This window comes from Gavialis gangeticus, unplaced genomic scaffold, assembly GCF_001723915.1.
Source record: "Gavialis gangeticus isolate Ggan-Ray unplaced genomic scaffold, GavGan_comp1, whole genome shotgun sequence".
NCBI lineage: Eukaryota > Metazoa > Chordata > Crocodylia > Gavialidae > Gavialis > Gavialis gangeticus.
The window spans coordinates 159041473-159052857 of record NW_017729022.1 but is presented as its reverse complement, the minus strand read 5'-3'; the positions used below and the strand labels follow the sequence as shown (position 1 = coordinate 159052857).

Below are 11385 nucleotides of genomic sequence, written 5' to 3'. Positions count from 1 at the left end.
CCTCCTGGCTGCAGCTGGTCCTGGCTCTGGGTAGCTGCTGCCAGCTGGAAGCCTGGGCTGCTCCTAGCAGGCAGCTGAGATGCTGCAAGCCCTGCTGGGAACAGCCCAGGCTCCAGCAGCTACCCAGAACCAGGGTAGTTGCTGACAGCCACAGAGCCTGGGCTGGGGGCCAGGGGCTTTGGGTGGGGGGCAAGGGGCACAAGCAGGGCATCCTGCCATGTACCCCTTGCCCTCATTTTGGCATTCCGGCACTCTGGCACCTTCTGAGGTAGGTATTATGGTGTTTTTTGGCACAGGCCAAAAAACGTTACCTACCCCTGGTTTAGACTAACCTACAAAAATTGAATCAATTCAGGCTCGGACTTTTTAACTGTCTGTACTTAGCCCACATGTTCAGAAAGATGCATTGATTGTTCTTAAAAATAAATGTACTAAATACTGTCAATACATAGCTGATATATATCTACTGTATGGAGACTAAACTTTGTTTTATCTTGAAGACCTGGTTTAATTGTGACATTCTGTTGTTTGATTTCTTAGGATGATTGCCTTACATCATTAACAAGATTTGCAGCAGCACACTGGACAGTTGCCTCTCTTTCGGCAGTACAGGGTCACTTTTGTACACTTTTAGCATGTAAGCATGTACTTCTGCATTATTTTTTATTGCATAAAAGTGCAGTCTCCTAAAGCAGATAGACTTGCTTACAGTAAGCAGTGAGATCATTTGAGGAAGGGATTTGTTTATCGTGTACAGTTTTAGCTCATAAACCATTAGCTGTTATGTTTATACATGTGTCCAGAGCACATGATGTTGCAGTACGTAAAGACTTCTTTTGAGAATCAGTTCTAGCCTGGGGACCTTTATAGAACAAAGATAAGCTGTCCAGTGCAGGGTAGTGACTGCAGTTGTGTTTATTCAATGTATATTTCATTATTGAATGGATTTCAAGAGGAATTGTATTGCAGTCTTTCAGATAATGAAGAAAGCTATGTTGAAGCTTAAGATGCATGCTGAGAATAAAATCAGGCAATGGAAGTAATGTGAAGCTAAGAGAGTTTATAAATGTTTCTAATCTAAACTTATTTAAAGACCTATATAATATATCTGGCAAGAAATATACTTATAAGAAGACATAGATTTATAGATTGTAAGGGTGGAAGGGACTTTGGAAGATCATCGGGTTTAGCCCCCTGCACCAGGCAGAAAAGACAGGTGGGATCTGGTGACCCCAGCAAGGTGACTTCCCAGTCTCCTCTTGAAGATTTCCGGGGTAGGCAGTTGCACCACCTCTGGAGGGAGCATATTCCAGTCTGGACCCCTTAACTGTGAAGAAGTTTTTCCTAATGTTGAGCCTGAAACAGTTTTCCAGGAGTTTGTGGTCATTACTCCTGGCTCTCCCCAAGGGTGCCCTGGTGAATAGTTGTTCACCAAGCCCCTGATATATTCCCTTGATGTAGCAGTAAACTGCTACCAAGTCGGTTCTCAGCCTTCAGAGTCCTAGGTCCCTCAGTCTTTCCTCGTATGGCTGGCAGTGCAAGCCTCTAACCATGCAGATGGCCCGTCTCTGGAATCTCTCAAGTTGTACCATGTCCTTGTTAAAGTGCGGTGCCCAGAACCAGATGCTGTACTCCAGCTGGGGTCTCACCAGCACTGAGTACAGCGGAAGAATCACCGCCTTGGTCTTGCTGGAGATGCATCAGTTGATGCATGCCAGAGTATTATTTGCCCTATTGGCAACAGAGTTGCCCTGCCAGCTCATATTCATGCTGTGGTCTTTTATTACCCCCAGGTCTCTTTCTTTCATAGTGCTGGTCAGGTTGGTGTTGCAAAGCCTGTAGGTGTACATGGGATGGTTCATCCCCAGGTAGAGCACTTTACATTTCTTGATGTTGAACTTAATCTGGTTCTGACTTGCCCAACTTGCTAGCCTGTCTAGATCCACCTGTATCCATAACCTGTCTTGAAGTGTGACCACACTTCCCCATAACTTGGTGTCATCTGCGAACTTGGCCAGTAAGCTCTTCACGCCCTCATCCAAATCACTGATGAAGATATTGAAAAGTACAGGACCAAGCACTGACCTCTGTGGGACACCACTGCCCACTTCTCACCAAGACAACGCAGATCCGTTCATTAGGACTCTCTGGGTCCTACCTCACAGCCAGCTTCATACCAACCTAACCATCTTGCAGTTAAGTTTACTCGTGAGAACATTGTGGAATACCAGATCAAATTCTTTTTGGAAGTCAAAGTACACAATATCCACCACTTCTCCCTTGTCCAGGTGGTGAGTCACCTGATCATAAAAGGAGATGAGGTTGGTAAGACATTCCTGCCCATGACAAAACCATGCTGGCTGTCATTCAGAATCCTACCTTCTGCAAGCCTATTGCACATAGACTCCTTAATTAATTTTTCCAGGATTTTCCCTGGGATAGAAGTTAGGCTAATTGGCCTATAGTTACCCAGCTTTTCCTTCCTCCCCTTCTTGAAGATGGGCACAACCTTGGCCCTCTTCTAGTCCTCGGGAACCTCTCTGGAGCACCATGAGTTTTAGAACAGTTTCTCTAGGGGCTCTTGCAGCGATGTTGGCCAGCTCCTTCAGCACCCTTGGATGGAGTTCATTTTGTCCTGCTGACTTACGTATGTCTAATTTCTTTAACTGATCACACACCAGTTCTACAGCAGCAGTAGGGAGGCATTCATTTCTGCCCCCTGTCCAGCATGATTTTCCCCGTGGCCCAGTGAAGTACCAAGGCAAAGTAGTCATTCAGGAGTTCAGTTTTCTCCTGAGTGTTGGTAACCAGCTGTCCTGAGTTGTTGAGCAGCGGCCCCACACTCCCATTTGCTTTTCTCTTGTTTCCTACGCATCTAAATTCCCATTGCTAATCTAAGTTCAGTTGCTGCCTTAGTCTTTCTAATTTGTTCCCTACAAGTGCGTTCAGTTGTTGCATAGTCCTTCTTGGAGCTTGTCCCCAGGTTCCATTCTTCGTACGCCTCTTTCTTCTTTCTAAGGAGGACTGTGATTTCCCTATTTAGCCAGGAGGGCTTTCCAGCCCTTCTGCTGCCCTTTCTCCACGTGGGAGTGGACTTCCTTTGTGCTTCAAGACTCATGTCCTTAAGGAGTGACCACTCTTCATGCATATCTTTTGCCTTTGGGCCCTGGTCCTGCAGCACTTGCCCTACTAGTGACCTGAGCTTGTTGAAATTTGAATTTTTGAAGTCCAAGACTTCAACCCTGCTATCAGATTTGTCTGCCTTGCGATGGACAGTGAATGTGATGGCTTCATGGTTGCTGTCACCCAGACTCCCCTCTATGTTTAATTCGGTCACCAGGTCGTCTCCTTTGGCCAGGACCAAGTCTAGGAGACCATTAACTCTGGTAGGTCTGTACACTTCCTGAGCCAGGAAGAGTTCTTCAGTGCAGGTCAGGAAGGAACCTAACTGGTCCAACTTGGCTGAGTGTTCCTCCCAAGAGATGTCCAGATAATTGAAGTTGCCTTGACGACCATGTCCTGTGCACTCATGGCTTCTGTCAGTTCTTGATATTGTCCAGTGTGGTGGCTGGTTTACTTTACAGTGTGATGCAATTAAAATATTCTTACCCTGATTTTCATTGTAATCTGAGATTTTTATATTAAGGGTTACAAGGTTTAGTGACATTCTTTTTTGGCTGGAATGTTAAAACATAGTGATTTGTTTGCTTTTAAATGAATCTAAGTGCAGGGATAACCAACCTGCAGTAGGATTACTGCAAGGGGTACAAGCAGTTGTGGCACACAACAGATCAAGAAGGGGACAGGCAGTACAGCACCAGGTAAGGCAGGGAGCACAGGGCAGGGAGCAGAAATCAGAGTAGGAGACTGGGCAAAGAGCACAGAGTAAGAAACAAAAAGCAGAGCAGAAGATCAGGCAGAGAAAGAGGATTGGAGTGGCACTTAAGCAGAATGAAGGGCTAATTTGGCATGCCTGCTAAAAATGTGTCCCCATTGCTCTAGTGAACGCAGAAAGAATAATGAAGTCTAGCTGTTGTCTAGATTGCTTGCTTTATGCATTTTGTTTGGTTATTGTTAGCTTAAATGTCCAGATGTATTTGCTTTGGGCATAATGTAATAATGAAGTATGATATATATTTTTTTTTTTACCTTTCCATGATCTAAACTTACTTAAAATAAATGTTATAAAACAGTGGCAATCCATTAGTGCAACATGAAATGAGTGGTAAATAAAGGCTTGCATTGAGTTTCATTTAAGCCAGTATGTAGCAGCATCTGGGAAATATCAGTAAGCTGTATGGTTATCTTCTTCTCTGCAATCTGACCTATAATATAAAAGCAAATCTCTAGCTGTTATAATTGCCAAGCAGACCTCAAATGTGATCAATGCTGAGGTCTGTTGAGAGCCAGGGACAATAACTTTGAAGCATGAACCAACACATTAGTCTTAGAAGTGGTATTGCTGTGAAGCATGAGTTAATTTCAATTGTATCATTAATTTTTAATGTAAGGAAGACAAAGAAGATGCCATAGATCTACAAAATTCAGAGTAAGGATGACTTTAGAGAGGGGTTGCTAGAGCCAGATGCAAAGAATCTGACAGAATTTATAGATGTGTTTAAGTCCACAGAGGGGAGCCAAACACCAATAGCCCAGCAGACTTAAGACAGTTGTATGCTGTGTCTTGAACATTTATACGGTCTACAGTGATACAGTGAGCAGCATCTCAAATGTACTTTTGCCGTAAAATGAGAGATGGTATTTTGGGGGGCAGTTTTGGGGAGAATACTGTTACCTTATTTTTCTTGTTTAAGTCCTAACTGTAATTAGGAGGAGAAAAATCCAAATCAGAACTGTGGATACAGCAGTTAGTTTTAGAAGTATTGATTTTTGCCTTATTTCAGTGCAGTCTAAAGGCTAGTGAATGGAATAACTTATTCTGGTAGTGTAAACCAAGTCAAACCAAAACAGAAAGAAAGGATTTTCCAATAAGCCCTTAAAGTATTTAATGTACAAGTCTGGTGGCTGTAATCTAGGTTGTATAAAAAGTAGAGGTAGAATCTTTTTGTTAGATAATATAAATTGAGACCTTTTGTGGGTTGTTTTTTGTGTTTTTTTTAAATATTCAGCACTGGTGCCTAATGAAAAACATGGAAATCTTCCATGCATACTTGATATTGACATGCTTCATTTATTGGTAAGTAATTCATATTAACTAAATTTTTGGTCCATGAGGTCTTTATTTGTCCAAGCCTCATTGCTATATTTTCTGTGTAACATTGCATTTTGTGGAAGGGATATAGCTATTTAGGAACACATGTTTTCCTTTAACATTTTAATACTTCTTTTGCTATACCTAATCTTTATGCCCCTCCTTGGGAATGCTGTGGAAGCAAAGTTCAGCCACAGGGAAATCCACACTGTTTAATAGTTATTTCTCTATCCCATGATCCACTGGGGAAACTGCCTTCAAAATTTGTCCCATCAAAATGTCCTGCAGCACGTAGGACTGTGGCTACAACCTGTGCAAGAATAAAAGCTCAGATTCTTGAGCTATGGTGGAGAAGGGAGAAGACACGTGTCCTTCCTTGTTTTATTTTACAGGTAAGCTTGGTGCTGTCCTTCCCTGCCATACACTGCCAGGATTTTTCAGGCGTTAGTTTAGCCACTGGAGATCTTCACCTCTTCCATCTTGTCACTATGGCACACATAGTGCAAATTCTACTTACCTCATCAACAGGTAATGATATCTATCTCTCTCACTTTCAGTATTTCTCTAAATAAGCATTTAGCTTTGCTAATGTAGTATTCTGTACCAGCACACAGTAGCAGCAGAGTGTTCATAGTATCCAAGTGCAGGTTATACCAGCAGGACTGTGTTTTTGTTGGTTTTGCTTATTCTCGTTCACCCACTGCTCTTCCTTGAGACTGGGAGCAAAGTGGAGGAGCAGCTGCTCCAGGCGGGGGAGCTTTGTGCCATGGCTTCACTTCCTTCCTGGACTGGTCTAGGTAGGGAAGGGAGTGGCGCAAGGCACAGCCCCCAGCCTGGGCTTGGGAAGAGGCTGAGGGCTGTTCCTTATTGCTTCTTCCCCGTCTCAGACCAGTCTAGGAGGGGAAAGGAAGAGGAGCGGTCACCAGTAATCCTTTCCTTTTCCCCAAGCCAGGGAAACTGCCCAGCTTGAGAGAGGGCTGGGGGGTATGCCTCACTACTTCCTTCCCCTTTCTGACCAGTCTGGGAGAGGGGAGGAGAGGAGCAGACGCTGCTGCTTCCTGTCTCTTCTCCAAGTTGGCCACTGCCCTGCTTGGGGTAGCAACTTTGCCCCAGTGCTCCCTCCATTCTGCTCCCAGAGACTGGGAGTAGAGTGAAGGAGGCTGCTCCCAGAGCCTGATCTTGGGCAGGTACCTTCACCCACTACTCTGCTCCCCCTTGGGGACTGAGAGGAGTAAAGCAGGCACTGTTCCTCTCCCCAGAATGGGATCACCCTTGTCTTGGGAAGGCACAAAGTGGGGGAGAAGGGGTGATTACAGACTGCATGTCTCTACTGCTCCCTCTGCTTGAGGGGGTGGGGAATTTCTGAGACATATCCTCCTGGCAGTACTGAATGTCTATACAGTCATTGACAGTTGCATCTGATTCCTTACGTGAGGCAATCTGCTTTTTCTTGAGTTATCAGAGGTGTAATTGTCTAATGGAGTATTTTATTTGTATGTTCTTAGTCTCTCGTTTTAAAAAGGTTGTTACACAACAGTATCATTTTAGATTGGTGCTGTCCAAATTCTGAGTGCCTAGGGGCTGCGGGACCCTCAGCAGCCCACCAAAAAGGCCATGCACAACCTGAAAAGGGCTGCATACTTCAGTGACGGCTCCACCCTCCAGCCCACCACACTGCACAGGCTGCTGATGTGCCATGTGAACCTCCCAAGCCATGAGCTTCCTCCATCCCCTCCCCCTGCCAATGCGCTAATCCCCTTCGTATCCTGTGTGGACGTGCCACTTAACTCTTCCCTGTTTCTATGCCACGTGCTTATGCTGCAATATGCCATGTGTCCCCCACCCCGGCCTACCCCGTGCCACGCAGATAGGCTGTAGTACGCTGCTGTTCCATCCTCTGCCCCACCCCACAGTGGACTACTCCTGGTGTACTTCACTAGCATGAATGCTGAGCAAGGTTTTTGGGTCACCCTGAGGTTTTTGGCCATAGGCTCCCAGACAGCAGAAGCTCAAGGAGAGAGGGGGAACCCAGGGACTCCAGCAGCAGAGCAAAGCAGGGAGTGGTACTTGAACCAGGAACCCAAAAGCCATATGTTAATCCTGAGGAAGCTACATGCAGCCCATGGGCTGCCAGTTGGGCAGCCCTGATTTTTAGATGTTTGGCAGAGGTGCCAGTATAGCCAGGTCTTTGCTTGTAGTAGTATACTTCTAGTACAGTGGTGCCCAAGCTTTTTGCTCCATGGGCTGGGTGGACAGTGTCAAACCTGTCCGTGGCCCAGATCTGGGTGGTGGGCTCAATCTGGTAGGCCAGGCTAGCACAGCAGGGTATGAAGCCTGACCCTGATTTGTCCTTTTAGTGGGTATGCGGGTGTGAGGAATGGTCTGGCCCCATCCAGATGTGTGGGGTGGGAGGCAGGGATGGGGCTACCCTGATCTGGACATGCATGAGAGCAGGGAACAGCAATGGCTGGGGTGAGGCTTGATCTGGCTGCATGGAGATTCTACTGCTCCCCTGCTACCAAATTTTCTGTCTTGGTGGGACCTCTGTGGACTGGATGCCATGGCTTCATGGGCCAGAGGTTGGGTATGCCTGCTCTTGGATACCTCACATTCCTCCATTCCCAAAACTTGCTTATCTATTAAAAACAACTTAAGTAACACCTCAGGTTGTTTCTAGGTTTTATAATGTGCCTCATTTATCTTTCGTTTGCTTTTCAGAAGAAAATGGCATGGACCAAGAAAACAGTAACAGTGAAGAGGAATTGGCAGTGCTTGCTTTGCATAAATTTCTTTGCCAGTGTACAGGAAGGTAAAATAATTGTTTCTAAGTATATAGCCATGGTTTCACATCTAGTTCCTCCATTAAGCTGCAATATCACAACACTAAATTTATATACTGATGTTTTACATTTTATGTGCGAAGTTTTGCTACTCAGTGGGTGTATCTACACCTGTGCTTTACTGCAGAGTGGACTAATTAGCCCTGCAATAAAGCATCACCATCTACAGGTGCACTGGTATTAGGGTGCTGTAAACTAATTACTCTGCCATAAGACAGTCATGGACAGTACTATCTTATGGCAGAGTAATTAACTGCACTGAAATGCACATGTAGATGGTGACTAGGCAGGGGCCAGACTCCTGCCTACCCCCTAGCTCCATGGCTCCGCATGGTCAGCAACTTCGTGCCCCAGCCAGCCCCTCTGTTGCCCAAATTCCTCTGCCTGGAGCCTGGGGCTGACCCCCGCCCCCCGTGCTCCCTGCCAGGCTGGGCCTGCTCTGCCCTGGCTCAAATTGTTGTTGTCTTGGGCTCACATGTAGATGGTATGCCTGGCAGCAGTTTACTCCAGCTCAAACTTCTCCAGTGTTTGTTTCACCTTAATTAATGTAGATATGTCCAATAAGTCTTGATTCGTTTGGCTTAAAATAGTCACATGACAAGTTGGTACATTTCTATAGTTTCTCAGTACATTTTTGTAATTTGCTAATCAGCAAATATAGATTTCAGTTTAAGTAACTAGAGATATATATTTTAGTGGCGCTCTAAATTTGCTTTACTATTAGGGTGCTAATTTTGAAATAAACACTGGTTTTAGTCTAATTTTTTAACTAGGGTTAATCAGTTAAGATTTATTATGTCAATTCTTCTGTTAATCCAGACATTCTTGGATTAGTTCTGCATTTTAATTTAGTCAGAAATACTTATTATAAAAATATATACAATCTTTGCTTTTAAGTGCCTTGAAAGAAATTTCCTCAGGCTGGCATCTGTGGAGAAGTATAAAAGCTGGAATCATGCCTTTCCTGAGATGTTCTGCTATGTTTTTCCATTATTTAAATGGGGTCCCAGCACCACCAGAAATTAAAGGTAAGGCCTGTTTAGTTGTGTTTGGTTGTACAGCTTTGGAAATTATACAAAACATTTTTTTCAGTATTGGAAAGTATTCTGAACTAAGTTTTTCTTTTCAGTAGTAACTGTAATTAATGCATATAGGCTTATTACTGATGCAGGGCTGTCTCAATGCTGCATCTGCCCAAAAATACAAAACAAAAGAAAATGCTGCTTAGTTTTAAAAAGTTGTATTTCTAAAGTAAAAGCCAAATGTTTTTACACCTATATTGATGTCCTACAATTATGTTGAAGCAAAGTTAGTAATCCTGTGGTTAAGATAACTAAAGTGCGGTTGTTTATTTGAACTCTTATCTCTGACATTCTTTTCTTCAAATGAAACTTGCTTCTTCTAGCACTGATTTCAATGAAATTAGCAGCAGATCCTTAAGTAACCTGCAAATATGGTAATATTATGCTCCATTTGTAGTTGAATCCATGTTAGGGACATTCCTAGTTTAGCTCCAGCTATGATAGACGTCTGGACTAAAGGTAAGTCTGAAGGTATAAGTTATTTAAAAAAAAAAAAAAAGAAAGAAAAAGGAAAAGTTCTCTCTCTCTCTCTCTCACACACACTCTCATACACACACACACCCCTCCCCCCCCCTTCAGGGTACTTATGTTGAAAATTGAAATATTTGAAGTTTTTAAATGCCTAATAAACTAAATAAGTGTAGTTTTCCTTGGACTATTGTTTAGGTAAGGTGTTCTTACAGAACATATCCGTGAGATTGTAGTCCTTCTAGAAAACTTTTAAAAGAATGAATACTGCAACTTTATTAGTCCAGTAAGTAGCAACACACACATCTTTTGCATTGCATTATAAAAGAACCCTTCCCTTTTTCACAGGATGTTAAGTTTGTCCCAAACTTTCAACCCCATGTTTAATGGAGGGCCTGTCTAATAGTTCATAAGAGCTACTTCCCTGGCAAACTCAAAAGAGAAAATTTTATTAGATTTAATGGAGCATGGAGACTGAACAGAACAATGAAGTGGTCCATGTGGGTCCAGGTTGACGCACCCTGTGGAGTAAGATGGGAGAGTTTGCACTGCCACTGCTTTTGTTATCTGTTTTGTGTGTCAGTGCCTCAGCACTTTGCTTCCAAGCCTGGCATTATTCAGCAGTAAATCAACATCCTATTTTTGTGTGGGAGTGGAGGAACAAAAAGAAATTGCCACCCTTTTCCAGAATAATTGTATCAAAGGTCAAACTTTATATACTATTGGTAATGTCTTTCAAAAATTGCTAGCATTGTATTGACCTACCTTTTTTCTATGTTTACAGTAAATGGGGCAAACCAGTTTGAACATTTATGTAGTTATCTTTCCCTGCCAAGCAACCTTATTTGCCTTTTCCAAGAAAATAACAAAATTATGAACACATTAGTAGAAAGGTATGAAAAATTTTACTTAATTCTAATTTAGGTACAATGTACACTTAGTAAAGTATCTTGCACCAAAAAACTATAATATAATAAAAGCCTTAGGCTCCCTGTCTGTCCATAATGCTTTATGAGCACTCTGATTGGTTGTCTCAGCAGCCAGTCACGATGCTGACTGAAACAACCAGTCAGAGTGCTCTGCACAGACCATACGTGGTGGAGTGCCACCATGACAGCGGGGACAGGCTGCAGCACTGGCCTCAACGACACCTCCAGCCCTGCTCCTTGGAGGCAGAGGGGGACAGTGGAGACAGACTGACATGGTAGAGTGCTGCCATGATAGCGGGGACAGAGGTGTGGGGTGATGGTGGCGCAGCGCTGGCCTGGCCCCACCCTGCTCTGCCCTCGCTGCTGCATCCAAGGGGTGGCCTCACCCCCTCCCCCCAGCCCTACTCCTTAGAGGCGGTGGCAGCGCTGGCAAGTTTCATCCCCACCGTCATGGCGGAGCTCCGTCCCCAGCAGAGAGGGGGATGCAGAGGACAGCTGAGATGGACTGGCACAGCAAAGCGCCACCATGATGGAGGGGTTGGAGCGGGGGGCGAGGCCAGTGCCACGCTGCCAGCACCCCATGCTGCTGCCACCTCCAGGGAGTGGGGGGGCAAGCCACCCCTTGGATGCAGCGGTGATGTGGGGTGTTGGCGGTGGGGACGGTGGGGCAAGCTTCCCCCCACCTTGTTCCTGGCAGGTGGCAGCAGCGTGGGATGATGAGCAGTGGCGCCCTGTCCCTGCCATCCCCCTCTCGGGGCAGACATCAGGGGGAGCACAGGGCTGGACGTGGGGGTTGGGGAGGCTTGGGGGGTTGGGGTTGCATGGGGCCAGAGGCGGAGGGGTGGGAACGTGGG

General features: G+C 44.9%; 1 protein-coding gene across 2 annotated transcripts in view; it reads left to right on the top strand.

Annotated features, from left to right (window-relative positions):
- UBR2 (ubiquitin protein ligase E3 component n-recognin 2) overlaps positions 1 to 11385 on the top strand; it is a 119359-nt gene that overhangs the window by 97793 nt on the left and 10181 nt on the right. For both annotated transcript variants that reach the window (XM_019516393.1, XM_019516392.1), the window contains exons 37-42: positions 541 to 637; positions 5130 to 5197; positions 5605 to 5740; positions 7931 to 8021; positions 8950 to 9080; positions 10387 to 10495. In XM_019516393.1, coding sequence (XP_019371938.1) covers positions 541 to 637; positions 5130 to 5197; positions 5605 to 5740; positions 7931 to 8021; positions 8950 to 9080; positions 10387 to 10495 — 632 coding nt within the window. The remainder of the gene's footprint in view (positions 1 to 540; positions 638 to 5129; positions 5198 to 5604; positions 5741 to 7930; positions 8022 to 8949; positions 9081 to 10386; positions 10496 to 11385) is intronic.